General features: G+C 34.9%; 1 protein-coding gene across 1 annotated transcript; it reads right to left on the bottom strand.

Moving 5' to 3' along the window:
* Nucleotides 1–765: 765 nt before the first annotated feature.
* On the bottom strand, nucleotides 766–19,347 carry LOC140143573 (uncharacterized). The gene is made up of 13 exons (XM_072165394.1): nucleotides 19,241–19,347; nucleotides 17,951–18,093; nucleotides 17,297–17,341; nucleotides 16,538–16,647; nucleotides 16,240–16,452; nucleotides 15,167–15,483; nucleotides 14,400–14,951; nucleotides 8,387–8,529; nucleotides 7,971–8,015; nucleotides 6,976–7,085; nucleotides 6,400–6,612; nucleotides 4,699–5,012; nucleotides 766–2,451 (listed from the first exon to the last, which is right to left on the bottom strand). Exons 1-13 carry the CDS (start codon nucleotides 19,305–19,307, stop codon nucleotides 1,928–1,930), a joined length of 2,796 nt encoding a protein of 931 aa, XP_072021495.1. The 5' UTR covers nucleotides 19,308–19,347; the 3' UTR covers nucleotides 766–1,927.
* Between the last annotated feature and the right edge of the window lie 25 nt (nucleotides 19,348–19,372).

Genomic DNA, 19,372 nt, shown 5'->3' with positions numbered 1-19,372 from the left:
GGTAATGAAAACGTTTTAAAACGTTTTGTATGACACTACAGATATACTTGTAAAATGTTTTTTAAAACGTTATTGTAAAATATTTTTTTTGCAAACATTTTTTCCCAAATATTATGTCAACACTTAAATAATATTATGTTAGAATATTTGCAGTAAGTTATCATAAAATGATTTTGAATGTTATGAAAACGTGTTATACCCTTTGTATAACCCGATATTTAAACGTTTTCTGGCAATCTTTTCTAACCTTTTGCGAATGATGTCGAAAACGTTTTTAATTTGCTGGGTAATGCCTTTGTACATATTATCCCCGGGATAGTATCATTATAGTTTGAATAACCGTTAACATTCCGTTGCTTAAATTTATATTGAGTTTTGTATATTTTAATGAACTCAATGATTTTAAAGAATAGTGAAACAATAAAAAATAAGTAAAACTCTTAGTAAACTGAAATGTCCGGTGCGCGAAGAATAACGCTAGGACATACAAGAGACAAAAACCTTTAGGCATTTCAACAATTTGCATATAATTATGCCCACCAAGTTTCAAGTTACGGGGAATGTAACCCGGACAGTTTATGGTGTTTTTAATTATCTTTGTGGTGTGGGCTTGAAACTCTCGTTCAATAAAATATAGCATATTAAAAAAATATTTATATTGGTGTCATCATTTGCAAAAACTTCATGTATTGTAAGGTGATCAGCAGGGACAGGCGATTTGCGCGGACATTTTTTTCCGCGCAATTGGCTATTTTTTTCCTATGGGCAGGGATACATGATTTGCACTGAAAATAGAGTTCCGCGCAATCCCGAGCAATTTGATATTTTTTTCCGCGCAAATCGCCTGTCCCTGGTGATCAGTGATTTGTAACATCCGAAGAGAAACATCTATACACATTTGACGAAGTTTGTAAATGTAGATTAAATGCAGACTTTATTGATCCGACATATATTAACAATCGATGTTGTACAACCTCACAACCACGAGTACAATAAAATCCTAACCCTAACCATAACCTATAACATAAGCTCTAATCCTAACCCTAGATCTAACCCTAGCTGTGAACCTAAAGATGCTCAGCCAAGATTAGTCCTCAATAAAGTATTTATCTTAAAACCACGACATACCCTCTCTGAGATGTGGCTTTTGCGGTGAGTGGGCTTCCTAGATAGTGGTCTTCTAGACTTGATTCGCGAGCAGATGGTGGTCTTAAAAGTGGGTGGCCTTTCTAGACATTGGTCTTCAGAGCTCTACTTTCTGAACGAGGTGGTAAAATATGGTTAATGTTACATCTTCAAACGTACAGACCGACTCAAAAGTTAAGTCTTAGCAATAGGAAACTGTTTTTCCTGCAGGCACTATGTCAACGATGCTTGGAAAGGTGGGTTTTTGCCTTGTAAAAGTACGTAAATATTTGCCATTTTCTGCAATTCTTTTTCTCCGATCGGCACCAGATGGATCAACCTTCCTGTTACGCGCTACTAACCAATCGAGTGTCGTGGGGAGTTTGATTGAAAGAGACGTCGCGCAAATGTTAATTACTCTAATCCTAAAACTGACCCTAACTACTAATACTACCTAAGGATATCCCTAACACTAACATTAACCCTAACCATAGCCTCTTATCTTACCCCTACCCTAATCATAAACTAAAATCCTATAATATACACTAAACTCTTTTGGAACTAATTACCCTTTGAACAAACGGGATGCTCCCATTACAGCTACTGTATTATAATACTACAGGCCTTAAATTACATAAAGATCATCATGATCATGACTCACTCATTATCAAGTAATGTTATTAATTTCTTGTCAAAGTTCTATCAAACCTAATAAATGAATAAATAAATACGGTAAATATAGAATATATTCAACATTCGTAAAACACCTGAATGCAATATATTATTGAAAGTAATGAAAGCATTATATCAATAAGGGCCAGTCTTCTTCAAGCTCTTTCAAAATGTCATTGTAATCCTCGACACTGCCGTGCACAGTTAGAATGGCAAGGTAAAGCGTACATATGATAGTAAACACACTGAATAGATAGAGGAGCATGCGATCTATTATTATGGATACACACTGCCACTGGAGATGTTCCGCGTTTTCATCATTCTTAATATTAATATCTTCTTTAATGTATTTCAATAACTCAACCATTTCATTGAAAGTTTTTGTCTCTCGACCAGCCGAATCGTCGTTTTCTTCTTTGACATCCACCATTCCATTCTTATTGGTATGGTGAATTTCAAAGATAGACTTATTTGCCATATCTGCTCCTTCGGCGTGAATTTGAAAAGATACACATAAAACTCGAGGAAGTTTTTCCAATAAGATCCGTTTGACCCATTTTGGCATCGGTTGAGATATAGCACTTAAATGCATGACAATCCCAGTTGAAATGACTGACAAACATACCATGGAAATCATGCATGTGAAATAGGTACCTGAAAAAGATATTAAAAACGTACGTATTGTAAACACATATCAATTTGTAAGCTTTTTTTTTAAAGTCATAGTTCATTGAATTTACAACCGTATGACAAAACAGGCGAAAATAGTAAATTTTTGCACAAGATTTGCAATTCAAGAAATTGGTCATTGCTCATTCTAGTGACTCTAGTATACGGACAATATCAGTGTGCTTTTTCATTTAATGACATAAGATTGGAAAAATATTGTAAGGAACACTTGAGGTTTTGAATTTTAAAACCTACATTTTGGTTTTAAAAAAATGCTTGGATAGGTATTTTTTAACAGATTTTCCACATTCGTCTTGCTATAACATTGAATTGCGTGACGAAAAGTGTTTTTTAGAGGGAAGTGCTAGCTTTCGTTTGATATAAAAAAAATTCTGATTGGATGCAGGAAACACTTGAGGTTTTCGACAAAACCAATCAAAGAGGCCCATTTTTAGCTAGAAGCTCCACAGGTCTTACATTGCTATGCATTCAACCGTGTAATGTAATCAAAGACTGTGGTGGAGACATTCACTGCTTGTTGTTCTCTGCTTGGAAGCTTGTGGACGAAAATGTGTGTTCATGTGTATTGAGGTTTATAAGAGAATCGTTTGTGTATAGAAACCTTTCCATATCATGCATATGGGGCTTTATGTTAGCCAATGTTCTGCCAATGTTCTGCTACAAGTACTGTATGTTCAGTTAAATTTGGTTGAAAATGTCTAAATTTGTACGACTCTCCTATTATACCAAAACTTCGTTCCTCGGTCTTTTTATGCTTTTTAAATATCTATATGTTATCTAAAATAAATTAGCGAGTTGTTAAACTTTCGATATTACAATTCGACGTGTCGTGATGCTTTTGCGAATTGCATTCTTGCAACATTAATCATACCTCAATTGATAGTTAATTAAGATTGAAATCCGTGTTATTGCTGTGCGTACTTCCTTCCTTTTCTGTCACAACTTTTGACAATTTCATTACCATAGAAACAAAATGGTTAAGAGAAAAATGGGTAAATATTTTACTTTTGCATTTATGATTTTGGAAGTCCAACATTACATGTATTCTGGTCTCTCAAATGAATATCGTAATCTTTCAATTACCCCATGCACAAACCACCACACAAATCGGTATAATTTTTAAATGACCGTTAGTTTCATGAATTTTTGGAGCACGAAAAATATTAACTCCCTTGTAATTAGTATAGAGTCATCGCGGGTACCCTTTTATTCAAAATAAATTTATTTCAACGTTTGCAAATTATATATATACAGACTTGACATTTATTATGGAATATTGTTTCGCAAAATTACTGGTCTGGAAGGGGTCTGCATAAACAGCACGGGCTAAATATTTTTGGGGTGTGTCGGGAGATGGTGTAAAATAATTGTTCGATAGAAAACGTGCTTTCCATGAGTTTTACAAATGGTGCTCATAATGTAGCGAATTTGCCTAAAATGGCGGATTAAGGGAGGCTGACTTTGAGCTTTATGGGGGACACAATTTCGGACTTTATGCAACATTGTTCTGTTATTATCAAATTTATAGTGTTTGATGTGATATTTCCTAAACTTCGTCAGCAATTGGCATTCATCACAGCTTAAATGCAATTGCAATGTACCAAATTTTTGAACATGGGAAGAGCTTAAAATTTGGCTCTTAAAAGTGGTACGTTTCAGAAAGTTTGAATGCCCCCCTGTGGTCAAATGTTATAAACTTACGGTATAATACAACTGCGCGGATTCCTGGTTGTCCAATGAACCCTTTCTTTGTGTACAATAAGTTTATAACATTTGGCTCCAGGGGGCCATTCAAACTTTCTTAATGCATACCACTTTTCAGAGCCATATTTTTTAAAGCTCCTCCCACTTTCAAAACTGGTAGATTACACGTGTATTTATGTTCTGACGAACACTTATTGGTATTTAGGTTCAGTAAATATCACCTCAAACCTCAATAAATTTGAAAATATGAGAGTAATTTCAAATTCAGTCTCCTTAAATCCGCCATTTTAGGCCCATTCACTACATCATAAGCGCCATAATGTAAACTAATGGAAAGTACATTATCTGTCAGTTAATTACTTTACACCATCTCCCGTCACACCCCAATTAATATTTACCCCGTGCGGTTTATGCATATATACCCCTTCCAGACCAGTCTTGAAATTTTGCGAAAAAATATTCCATACTTCATGTCAAGTCTGTAATTTAGGTATAATTTTCTCTTACCAATTACGGGTGAATCATCGGAACTAGGCGGCATATTCTCCGCAATTATTTGTTGAAACACGACCAATGCCAATAAATTGGTGATAGATAACGTGAGCTTCTCTCCGCAATCAGGTGGCAGGTAGAATACCAGTAGCGACAGAATAGAGAGAAATACACATGGTAGCACCATATAAAAAATGTAGAAGGTGGCGTGTCGTTTAAATACGAGCCGATAGTGAATTTCTGTATATGGCTCGGGACAGCATGCAAACGTAAAAATACGCCCTTTTTGCCGGACAGCTACCATGTCCCACACACCGTTCGCTATATACCTGTTGCAGGACAAAAGAAAAATAACGGCACTAATTTAAATAGCGCATTGATGCTTAAGGGCTCAGATAGCGACGTCTGCACGTATTTATGGGACCTGAGAGCATAGATTAGACATACTGTATTGCATTTTGAAAACGAGGAATATCCTACTGATATCAAATAACTATTTGAAATTCGCGATATAATACAAATTTATGTCAAATTATTAAAATTAGATATATTTGATATTGTTGGTATTTAACTGTCCTAGAAGTAAACTTAATTACTCTTCATGATATGTACTAAAAGTGTTTGTAGCTGGGATGAAAAGCCAACCATCAATTGAAAATTTTGACCTTTCATATTGAAGATATACATTTTCACCCAAGAAGACCGAATTGGTCTTTTGGTGTTTTGGGGAAAAATTACTTCGAGGACTGTTAAATTTCAAAAATATCCATTTTTAATCATTTGCTATAAAATCGAGGGTTGACAAACAGAAGAGCCTAACTCACTTTTGGCCATTTTGAGATTTTGGTACCAAAATAATCTGTAATACCACAGATTCTTAAAATCATAAAGCCTTAACTCAATTCAACTTCCTATTGCATCTATAGCACAATAATACTTGGTCACATCTCAATGCAAAATATATTTTTTACTCATTTTTCTCAAAAAGGCACTTTTTGAGTTAAGGCCTTCTGTTTGTCAACCCTCGAAATGTGTATTATATGGCGAATTTCAAAAAATTACAATTATTTGATATCAGCAAGACATTCCTCGTTTTCAAAATGCAATTCGACACACAGGACCCACAATAAATACGTGAAAACGTTGCTATCCCAGCCCTATATTCTTATTAATAATCGTCTTGGTATCATTCAGTTCTTATCATGTGGTAGTACCCTGACATTATAACATCGTTCATAATCAGAATTAGCATCTTGCCAGGATATAGTGTCTGCTGATACAATGATATAGTGCAGTTCTTCATATGATGAGAAATTCAAACAAGCTATTTATGAGAGCATCTGTTGATACTTGAACACAAATCACTGAAGTTCCTGAATAGGACACCGTATTGGGTGTACGCTTAAATCAGAATAAGTAAAGTTCTATACTTTGATCAGCTCGTAATTGGCGGGAATTGTTAGGTTTTTACCACTACGCCGTAAACTAGACCGACGTTAATAGTGATAGTTAACCTGAATGATCTATACTTTGCGTTTAAAGAAAGTAGACAAAGTATTTTGACTTCAATGAATAATTTGTGATGCTTCTGGCGAGATGTCACAAGACAATCCTCAAATAAAACATATTGATATTAATCCGCGATGTTATAAGGCCTGCCGATTACGAGCTGATCAAAGTATAATCATAAAGATGTCGGAAAGTAAATCAACACACCTATTATCTGCGCTTTTCCCTGGTTCCAGGTTGATTTCAAAGCCGTCATAAGACCAGGAGAGAAATATCATATCACACACCTGTGTGTCAAACGGGAACCATCGAACTTTAACGTTGCATAATGCCGTGTATATGACTTGAGCGAACCAGATTATAGTGCCGTCTGAATAGATCTGAGCTCTCGTGTTAGGTTTAGTTACCTCACTATCGGCACTGCAACAGTCAGGGAACAAACATAATTCATACACAAGTTTTTCTCTTGTCAACTCAGGTCTTGGCAAGCTTAAGTATACTGATTATACAGTTTGAGTAATAAAGGACAATAAGTATAAAAAGACATCTGTATTTAAAACCTGCAACTCGGTGGCATCTTTTGTTGTGCCTTTTTCAAACTAATCCTAATGCTCAAACACTGATTTGAGAACGGCTCATGCAGTATATTGTCCACTTGATTATTGGGGTGGCATTCTTTTCTTTGTTCTTTGACTTCAAATCGCACTTCTCTTTCCATAATAGCGGGAAGGTTCTGTTCAAATGAAAATACAGAACGAATAAACAAATCGGTATTGTACCAACCTATCTCTGAGAACTATATCCGGTGTCCATATCGCTGTATTTGGCGCGTTGAAATGTGTTATGCCTCCATACTCATCGGGGTCCCATTTCATAAATTCATCCGTCCAAGTCTGCATAAGACAATTTCCATTTTTTTCGTGAAAACATAAGTAAACACACACTATACATAAGTATTGCAACATCCTCAAAAAAGAGGTTTTCTTTAAAAAAAATGAAGACCTGATCGCAAGAAGACCGTAAGTCCACTTGGCCCCTCAACATGTATACACTAAAGTTACGTAACGTTTTTTAGGGTGTTATAATGTTTAATTCATGTTCAAGGGGAAAACATCATGAAAGGTTGTGAAAGATTGGTTTGGCCCCTGAACATGTATAAAACATTACCAAACTATACGAAACTATACGCAACTTGAGTGTATACATGTTGAGGGGCCAAGTGGACTTCAAATGAGTTACCACTTAATCAGATCCTATCGTTTTTATATTACGTAATTATGTGAAGATTCCTTCCAGAAAGAGCCATAGTCACGCGACGAAAGGGTGTTCTATTTAACATACTCCAGTTACGAGACCTTACAATGGCGGAAGTGCAAGAAATCGTCTAACAGAATGTGATGTTTTTGGACCAGAGAGTTTATTTGACCTGGGTAAAATATCCAGGAAATGGGGACAGGAGATAGTTGCACAGAGGTGGTGATCAGAAGAAACCAATATGGAAAGAAGACAGAAGTATAGAAAGATTGCGAGACCGAAAAAAATCCCTGTAAATCATCGACTGCAATTATAGGTCACGTGATACATGTATCCATCACCACATCCATATGCTTACCCCTGAGCGTTCATACACCTACATGGCAGCACCGGATCAATGTGCATAATCACGATTAGTTTCACGATCTGTAACATTTTAGGCAGTCACATGACGCTCTGAGATAGCCAAACTATAACCTTTTCCATTCTTCAATAAAATATATAATATTTCTTTAATTACATACCGTCTTTAATTCTGTCCCCACTCTGAAGGTCTGCTCCCGTGTTTCCTAATCAAATCAGCAATATTTATTTCATGATAACATACAAATAACTCAATTACAATTTTTCTTCAATTGTCGTATTTTTAGGTTTAATTTTCATCACAATTTTCATCATCATTTTCATCATCATCATCATCATCATCGTCATCATCGTCATCATCATCATCATCATTATCACCATCATCATCATCATCATCATCATCATCATCATCGTCATCATCGTCATCATTATCACCATCTTCATCATCATCATTATTGTCATCAATTCTTTCTCTTCCTCTCCTTTTTCACGTTTTTCTTTTTCAAATTATTATAATTATTAGAAATGACTATATCACTTTATCACTTTATTAGTTGCTGCATCATTTAAACATTACCAGAGCCAGGAGGCTCCTTATGAACATTCGGTAGGTTACGTTAGTCGCTGTTTTAGTATCTATCACGGGTCGCACATCCTTCATGTAGTTGTTGAAGAGATGGTGGTGTAGGTCTAGCATTGTTGCATTTTTCACACAGCATGCTATTTAGTGAGGTAATAAAATTAAATAAAACAATGTACATAAAATTAAATGAACCAATATACGTATATCCATATTTTTGCCTTTATCTCAATTTGGTCCCATGGACCAGATCTTGCATTATGACAAGGACAAATTAGAGAACTTGTGTTATGAAGAATTGATTTCGGACAAAAATGTTGTGAAAAATCGAGTAATATCTTAAAATAGGCAGTACATTTGTACTTTGTCAGCGTACTGAAAACAAAGTAATAACTCCATTAAGGATTGTATATACTACAGCAACGGAATTCCTTTACTTCTGGTTACTTAGGCTAATGAATTGACTAGACAGGGAATAGTTTGTTCTCTGCATAATTAATGTAGCATAACCACGTTCGTTATACAACCGTATTTAAGGTATGCATTGTACTCAAATTCAGACTACAAAGAGCTGTTTTTAATTTTCTAATCTACATCAAATTTCTTTTAGGCATGGTTTGTTTATACCGTTTCCATGGCTAGATGAAGGCAGCTTGCGTTATTCCCGAGTTGATGTGTTCACCACTACATCAGTTTGTTTGATATTTGCCCCCTTTATGAGCATGTGAGGGTTCTGGGTTCTCTTTTGTGGATCACAGGGTTCCAATATAGCATGACAGACAAAATCTTTGAATTCAGCATACCCGAATTAACCAAAATAATTTGGTTGCCAGCTTTTACGCAAACTTGTCGCTTGATGCTTAAATGAACACATAATTCCAAAATAGAACCAGTCTAATATATATAATTCAATGCATATTCACGTGAATATGCACTGGCATGAATGGATAGTTGACCATGTGAATCAAGAGTGGTAATTATTGTATTATATGTTGCAGACAGTTAGGCAATAGAAAAAGAACCGAAACGTCACGTTGTCCAAATATAGACGAATCCAATTCCACGCATTCCTACACCTCAGTGGCAGCCATGGCTGGGTCCCCGCTGAGTATATCTCACCTGAAATGTGAAATGATGCGTCCTTGGCGGGAATTTTAAACTGCATTCCATCACCCGTGTTACACGTAGACAAAAGAATGATGGAAGTTTACAACACAATACAATATAATATCGATTTTAAGTGGCTTTAACCCACCCAATTGGGCAGTCACAACACCAGCTTGGTGCGCCGGGGACCCAGTAAGAGATTAATTTAAATTAATTTCAGTCATTGTAAAATATATTGAATGTTTATACAAGCCAAGCTGAATTGTAATGTGTAAACGCATCTTTAACAATATAGCTAAAGACGAAATAGGTTATAAAGTCCATTAATTAGGGACTTACCACATGAAAATAGTTGCAATAATATAAATGGAACAGAATAGATCGTTTTATTGGTTTGGGTGGCCATTTTTTCTACAACGCCTTAAAATTGTGGAATTGGCACTGAAAAAAAATCAATAAGATAAATAGAATACACAATTACATTACACAATTGATATTATTAAAATATTTTCAGTACCGTATGATTGTTACCATAATGTAAGCGATATAGTATTTATATTTTTTGAATTATTAAATTTTTTAACTGAAAATGTTTAAAAGGTAATATTTTACAAGGAATAAATTACTCACCACACCCAAGAAGATTGCCTCGCATAAATAGACGCAGCAACAGCATTAATACGTTTCTTTAATAAATCATGTAAGTGACGTCATAATACACTCAGCTGGCCACAATGACAACTAATTTTTCTTTCATGTCTTTGATTAAAATATCATCAATCGAAGCATGACACGGTTGCAACTAATAGCTATTTTTTAAAACATTCTAGAGTTTACAGTGTGTCCTAAAATACTGGATGACTTGGATACAAGTTTAAAAATTAATATTCATAACCTCATTAATAAATGCGGTGTGTGTGTGATCCAATTACATTTAGTTATTTGTGAAAACGTGAACGCAAATCGAGGTCATTATTATCTCACAATTGACCGCAAAATGCGTAATTGTTCGAAAGTTAAATATTAGTAACCTCCGCGAGCGCCGTATATTAGTAACCTCCGCGAGCGCCGTATTGGGCGTCGGAAAAACTGCGCGCGCGCTGGCTGCCGTATTTGGATTGCGCGATTTCGGCATATCCCTCTGGGCTACGCACTTCCCATTCCCAGCTGCCAGACTGTGGAATGCACTTCCCATTCCCAGCAAACACAAAACGTTTTCGATATCATTCGCAAAAGGTTATAAAAGGTTGTCAGAAAACGTTTAAATGTCGGGTGATATAATGGGTATATTAAGGGTATAAAACGTTTTCAAGATTAAAACATTTCTGTGTTTGCTGAGTGCAAATATTTTAACATAATGTTATTTAAGTGTTGACAAAATATTTGGCAAAAATGTTTGCAAAAATAGTTTACAATAACATTTTTGAAAACATTAAAAAAAAATATTGTTGAGTGTGTTTTCATACAAAACATTTTAAAACGTTTCAATGACCTTTATATAACCCGACATTTTAATGTTATTAAAACGTTTTTATGTAAACCAAAAGCCAAAATACAACTTATTAAAAACGTTTCTAAAACGTTTATGTGTTTACATCCGGCGTGCTCCAAAATCTGTTGATAAGACTTACTTATTTGCCCAATTTTCTTTTGTTATGTATTTGAATTGGCAATATGCTGTATGTATGTTTTGTGTGTTCTGCGCTTTGAATACTCCGGCAAAGGCGCATTATATGTGTCGGGGATCTATTGATTGATTGATTGATTATTTATTTATTGATTTGAAACTACTTAAACCAACCTGTATTGTCATTAAACTAACATTAACCTTGACATTTTAATCATGAAATTCTTCTCAACATCTGCGACTTATTTACTCATTTTTATTTTGTTAATGAGTAGATTTTTTTCTGGTTATTTTTTAAACTTTTAAACAATAAGTATTTTTTTTTGGAACACAATGTAGGTGTATTTGCTGCACTTTTGAGAACAAATCATATTATGTAAATGGATATAAACAAAACAGGTCTGCTACGCTCTCTATCATTGTGTTAAGGATCATTATTACGCCAATAATGCATATTGGGAGTAATCCTACCAACAACAGTAGGACAATGTAATCTTGCATTTCCATTTATAAATCAATAAAGACCACCACATAATTTAATTTCTCTTTGAAAATCTTTATTTTAAATATCCTAGCCATTCTATATTGAATTATACAAGAAACAATTAATTATTAAAATGAAAGCGACATTTAAGTTAGATGTTAATAAATTCATTATTTAATACGTAATTAAAGTACAATCAAAGTTTTTAGGATCTATTTTTAAACTTCACATTAGCCCAGACGAAAAATGTGTCCCCGTGCAATTCACGAGTAACGATTTTGTAATAACACACATTGCATCTTGAATCTATATATATCTATCTATATATATTTAATCTATATATTGTGAGAGAAACTTACATTAGCTTTGAAATATTAATCATGTAAATCTTCTTAACATCTGCTACACTTTATTTTATTTCTATTTTGTTAATTAGTAATTTTCCCGTGTTGTTTTGTTTCAACTTGTGGAACGCTATATATTCATATGTGCTGCACTTTTGAACGCCATTCATCCATTCATTAATTTATTCATTCCATTAATTTATTCATTCGTTCATTCGTTCATTCATTCATTCATTCATTCATTCATTCACTCATTTATTTTCATTTCATTCAACAATTAATTAATTACTTAATTAATTAATTAATTAATTAATTAATTAATTAATTAATTAATTCATTCATTCATTCATTCATTCATTCATTCTTTCTTTCATTCATTCATTCGTTCATTCATTCGTTCATTCATTTATTTTCATTTATTTTATATAATTTTATCATCAATCATCATAAAATACATTCATAATTCAATAATATAATAATGAAAAATACTACAGTAAATTGCAATACCATTTACAAAATTGGATGAATGACAATATTATAATCTAAATCAAGATACGAGACCAATTACAGAAAAAAAAATAAGACTTGACATTTAGTGTGGAATATTTCTTCACGAAGTGTCAAGACTAATCTGAAAGAGGTTTAAATAAACAGCACGGGTTAAATATTTATTGGCAGATTGGGGTGTGTCGGGAATGGTGCCAAATAATTTTTGATAGAAAATGTGCTTTGCGTGAGTTTACATTATGGTGCTCATAATGTAGTGCATTTGCCTAAAATGCACTACATTGAGCTTTGTGGGGACACAATTTCGTAATTTATGCAACATTGTTCTTTTGTCATCAAATTTATTGGGGTTCGAGGTGATATTTCTTGAATTTTGTCAGCAATTTCCATTTGTCACAGCTGAATGCACTTGTAATAAACCAGTTTTGAATGAAAATTGGAATGCACCTCTGAGGCCAAGTGTTAATATATTATAGACTTACTGTATAAATTAACAGCGTGAGTTCATTGGACAACCAAGAATCCGTGCAGTTGTTTTTGTACCGTAAGTTTATAACATTTGCCCCAGTGGAGGACAATCAAACTTTCTGAGTTCGTACCACTTTGAATAACTATATTTTTAACCTCCTCCCATTTTCAAAAAAAAAAAAATGGTATATAACAAGTGCATTCAGCTGTGAAAAATGCCAATTGCTGACAGGGTTTAGGAATATCACCTCAAACCCAAATAAATTTGATAATAACAGAACAATGTTGCATAAAGTACGTAATTGTGTCCCCGCGAATCTCAAATTCAGCCTTCTTAAATCCGTCATTTTAAAAAATACACTTCATTATGAGCACCATAATGTAAACTCAGGAGAAAGCACATTTTCTACAAAAATTATCTGACACCATCTCCCGACACACCCACTAAATATTAAACCCGTGCGGTTTATACAGACCCCTTCATGAAGAAATATTCCATAGTAAATGTCAAGTCTGTAATATTGTTAATGGATAGCGTAAAGTACAATAATTATATCTGATACCATAAACTTTGTCTATGTTCGGCTCAAATGGCACCGACAATTCAAAGAGAATGACTCGGTTGTATCTAGGCCATTTAAAACAATGTCCGTTTTTTGGACGTGACAGTTATGTCGGGCCGTATCACACCGCTGCCAATTTGTTTTTTCAATGTCGGAATAGACTTGCAGACCCCGGGACCTTTTAAGTGGACGCGATACGGACACGCATAGGTCACGATACGGGATGAAGAAAGCGTAATTTCTATTACATGGAAAAAGCAGTGGCATGATCGAAGGGAATTAAATATAATACACATACTTTTCACCAGGTTTTAGCTATAGTTAGCCGTCGCAAATAATAAAAGAGATAAATAGAAAAAGTGAACCCACCTTGAAACCGAACCAGGAGGGTGCCTGTTCATAGGGACAATGTCGGGAACCACGTCACGTTATTGTTCGACCGAGGCTATATCATTTTTAACGCATGCGTGTTCGACAATACAGCTTTAGTCTCCTCCACCTTCGCAACACGGTACGTGGATTGACTGAAATCGCACTGACGGCGGAGGAGAATACCAGCTGGTCAGACAGTTTAATTCTATAAAGCATATAATACCTGAACAATCACCGTCATTTGGTCGATTTACTACAGAATATATTGTATACTCAAAATATAATTTAAAAATTGTAAATACGTTAACTTATATATTGTGTACTAAAGTATATCGACACGTGAATAACATCATGTAGGAAACAAAATGGCCGCTAATCCGCCTATTGTCTAGACCTAGGCTGCATCTTCCGGTTTGGTCCCGACTATTGATCCCTGATCGAACCCAGGAACTCATGTTTACGAGACCTGTGTCTTAACCACGTGGTCTCGTAAACCTGGTGATAACTTTTTTTATTGTAATTTCTATTATTCAAAGTAATTGTTTTAATAAGGGCCAGTCTTCTTCAAGCTCTTTCAAAATGTCATTGTATTCCTCGACACTGCCGTGCACAATTCGAACACCGAGGTAAAGCGAACATATAACAGTAAACAAACTGAATATATAGAGGAGCATGCGATCTATTATTATGGATACACGCTGCCACTGGAGATGTTCCGCGCTTTCACCATTCTTAATATCGATATCCTCTTTAATGTATTTCAGTAACTCGGGAACAACTTCAATGAAAGCTTTAGTTTCACGGCGAACCGAATCTTCGTTATCTTCATTGGCATCAATCATTCCGTTCTGACGAATAGCCCTGTCATTGGTGTAGTGATTTTTAAAGATAGTCTTATTCTCTATGTCTGTTTCTTGGGCATGATGTTGAAAAGAAAATGTAGATAGACAGAGAAATCGAGGAATTATTTCCAAAAAGATCCGTTTGACCCATTTTGGCATCGGTTGAGATATAGCACTTAAGTGAACGACAACCCCAGTTGAAATCACCGAACAACATACCATGGAAATCATGCACATGAAATATGTACCTGAAAAGATAATGAAAATCATATATTGTATAGGCTATACCCCACAGCTCAATGTTTGTCACACATTTGGAGACTTTTTGATAAACATTGAACTTTTTTTTTACTCGGGAATGAGTATCGCATCGTGTCATCGTCACCATGGTTACTATAAAATTATATTTTTTGAATAAATCTATTTCAAATAATTGCATATAACTGAAATATTACTTATTTACCGATTACAGGAGCGTTGTCGGAGCTCGGGGGCATATTCTGAGCAATTATTTGTTGAAATACAACCAAAGCCAACAAATTGGTGATAGATAACGTGAGCTTCTCTCCACAATCAGGTGGCAGGTGAAAAACCAGTAGCGACAGAATAGAGAGGAATAGACATGGTAACACCATATACGAGATGTAGAAGGTGGCGTGTCGTTTAAATATAAGCCGATATCTTACTTCCGCGTAGGGCAGATCTGGACAGCATGGATACGCAAACAGAACGCCCTTTTCCCGAACAGCTACCATGTCCCACACACCGTTAGCCACATACCTGTTGTAGATCAAATGAAAAAAAAACCCGGCACGGCATGAAATCGTGTTAAATAGCGCAATTGCTGAATAAGTCGGGTCAAGCCACATTCTTATTAAAAAACACGTTATTATATGTATTATAAAATATTATTTTTTTGTTATGAATTAGTACGATAAAATGATCTTCCAAAACCAGGATCAGTATCTTGTCGGAATATATAAGGCCTACTGTTACAATAAACATGGCAGTTGTTCATACAGTGAGAGCAAGTTGACAGAACTCTTGACACCTAAACACAAATCACTAAAGCACTTGTGAATCCCGGCAGTTTTCCCCCGGGGAGTCACTCCCATTGTGGCCTGTACACCATCCACGATAATCTACTTTTGAAAAGAACCCTAAACAAGGATTTTTAAACTCTTGGCTAAAACGATACCCTAAACAGGTAACACGCGCCTGTTTTCATACCCTAAACAGGGATTTTAATCCTTGCATCAAATTTCATACCCTAAATTTTATTTCCGCGTATTAGCCATTGCAATTTTGCTACCCTTTTTTCCGATTTTTCATGTTTTTGACACCCTAAACACGATACGCCCGTATAGTGCCTACCCACGAAAAACTACCCTTTTTTACACGTTTTTATTATCGCGGATGGTCTACAGGCCACAATGGGAGTGACGCCCCTGGACATTTTTCCCACATTGGCTATGCTTAAATCAGGATAAGTAAGATTTGGTAATACTTGAGCTGATTGACAGTAAATTTACACACCTATTATCTTCGCTTATTTCTGGTTCCAGGTTGATTTCAATCCATCTATAAGTCCAGGATTCAAATATCATATCACACACCTGTGTGTCAAACGGGAACCATCGAACTTTAACTTTGCATAATGCCGTGTATATGACCTGAGCGAACCAGATTATTGTGCCATCTGAAAAGATCTGAGCTCTCATGTTAGGTTTAGTTTTCTCATTATCGACACTGCAAAAGACACAGAATAAAATAAATGTATGCACAATGAACGTTATTCCCTTATTCCCTAACCATGTACTATTTGTATACTAACTTATCTCTGAGAACTATATCCGGTATCCATATTGATGTAATTGGCGCGTTGAAACGTTTTATTCCGCCATATTCATTCGGATCCCATTTCAGAAATTCGTCCGTCCAAGACTAAATAGTAAGATAAAGTAAAACAATTTCCATTTTACAATGAAAACAAAAGAGAAGTATATATATGATGTTCTAAAATAATGTATAATATCATTTGCTTGTTTTCTTACTACTTTGTATGCAGGGCATAGGTTTCTGTTTTTAGATATTTATCAAAATTTCAAGATCTATCTCAGAAATCATTGAACCAATACTGGACTTGTTTGAACTCGTTCCCATGCATTTTTTACAGACATGGTAATGAAAAAAATGTAAAATTCACAATTTTTGAATTTTGAAAGAACATTTGAAACATGTCATCCGCTGCAGTCGACACCCGTTTGGAGAAGGTTAAGGTAGCATTTGTTTTACCCTGCATATACACGCAAGATATTGATTCAAATAATACATTCAGAAACAATTAAATTGTATCCAGTACCACCTAAACATATTTCCCACGAGCGGGTATAAAATCACACGCCTGCATGGGTACGGGCTCACTCAGTATCATTCTGATACCCCGTGCGAGGGCAAGAACAAGTTTACAGGAAAACACGTTTTGTGTGGGTGATAGCTATGACTTTATAATAATTTTTAAAGTAATATATTGTGCACACACATTTTTATCGTTATGAAATTTGATAAATTTAATATTTTTTAGTTGACATACCGTCTTTAATTCTGTCGCTACTGTGAAGGTTTGTTCCCTTGTCTCCTAATCAAAAAATGAATGGTATTTACAGTCATGAAAACATACTAGTAACTCAACTACATTCTTTATTGTTCCTATTTTTCTGTTTCATCATCTTTGTATTCCTCTTTTCATCATCATTATGATCATCATCACGATGATGATCATCACCATATCAACATCATTATCATTATCATCATCATCATCATCATCATTAACATCGTATTAGTCATAATCACCAGAAACATCGTGCACTTCATCGTCGTCGTCATCATCATCATCATCATCATCATCATCCAGGGTTGTCAAAACCCGAACAAATCAAATCAAATCAAAATCATCATCATCATCATCATCATCATCATCATCATCGTCACCATCATCATCATCAGTATCATCATCATCATCATCATCATCATCATCATCATCATCATCATCATCATCATCATCATCATCATCATCATCATCATCATTATCATCATCATCACCGGTATCATCGTCAATATCATCATCATCATCATAACCATCACCATTATTGTCAATTATTCTTCACCTTCTTTTCAAATTATTATTAATCACTATTATTAATCACTATTATATCGCTTTATTAGTTGCTGGATCTTTTAAAATTACCAAAGCTAGGAGGCTCCTTATTATCATTCGATAGGTAATGTTAGTCGCTGTTTTAGTATGTATCACGGGTCGAAGGTCCTTCACGTAATTCTTGAAAAGATGGTGATGTAGGTCTAGCATTGTTGTATTTGTTGCGCAACATGCTGTGCAACGAGGAAATAAAATTAAATAAATAAATATTCATCGTGCCTCTAAAGACTAAATTCATAATATAATAACTGTGGTTATGATGCATTAATTATGCAGAGAGCAATATATCCATCGTCTAGTCAATTCCATTAGTCTAAGCAGGGACCGGCCTAAGTAACCTTTACTAAATATATGCCGTAAGATCCTTAATAGTGAATCAATTTGCCTGTATAATGACTAAGTACAAAGGCATGGTCTATTTTAAGATATAACAAGATTCTTCGCAGTATTTTTGTTTTTGTATTTTCTTCACAACACGAATTCTTTTCGAGGGCAGAATGCAAGAACATTGTAATTGCATATTTCGTTGTTTTGCAGGAGCAACATTTTTCTGTTTTCTGAAGCCGTTTATAACCAAAGATGATATGGTTTTATTGGAAAATTCAAAAAGTTGGTTTCTATATTTTCTGCATAATAAAGTTCATGATAACAGACAAAAGAGGTTAATAATTAAATGTCAGCACATGGTATTAACTTTAGTGTGAGTTTTTAAATGTATATATATGGATATAATTATTTAAGGGGCTGTGCAATAAGTTTTGGCACACATTCATAAAGTTCATTATTCTAGACCATTTAAGGTTTGCAAATTGGAATCCTAAAAATTTGGCATGTTCAAAGGGATGGGACAAAGGTTTTTTGGCGGGCCCATAATTATTGCACAGCCCCTAAGGCACAATATATCAGAATCATTTCCGCTTCACCAAGTCCGCACTCTCAGCGACTTAGATTGTGATTATCCCAGCAGTTCCGCATTTTACACCTGGGTGGAGTGAAGCAATTGGGAATTAAGCTATATTGCTCACGGAAGCATCATACTGGCAGTGGTGGGGCTCAAACCCGCAACCTTTCGATTATGCTCGCGCCCTAACCATTGCGTCACCGTACTTTCCATGTGTTACAGATAGCTAGGTAAGGCAATCGAAACATTGTACAAATATATTTTCAAATGGCGTCACCCATAAATGGATATTTTTAATTAATTTCATTCACATCAAAACATATTATACAAGATGATTAAGGTAAACACACTATTTACGAATATATGAAAAGAAAAAACAATTTGTGTTAAGTTCCTTTAATCTTCCAACAGGGACTTACCAAATGAAAATAGTTGTAATAATATAAACGGAACAGAATATATGGTTTTATTGGCTTTGTTCGCCATTTTGACTTCCGACAACGTCTAACTACTGAAGAATCGGCACTGAAATAAGAAGAAATAATCCGGGG

The sequence above is a fragment of the Amphiura filiformis genome, chromosome 2 (assembly GCF_039555335.1).
Source record: "Amphiura filiformis chromosome 2, Afil_fr2py, whole genome shotgun sequence".
NCBI lineage: Eukaryota > Metazoa > Echinodermata > Ophiuroidea > Amphilepidida > Amphiuridae > Amphiura > Amphiura filiformis.
The sequence above is the reverse complement of the archived record's forward strand: the minus strand, read 5'-3'. Positions and strand labels throughout refer to the sequence as shown.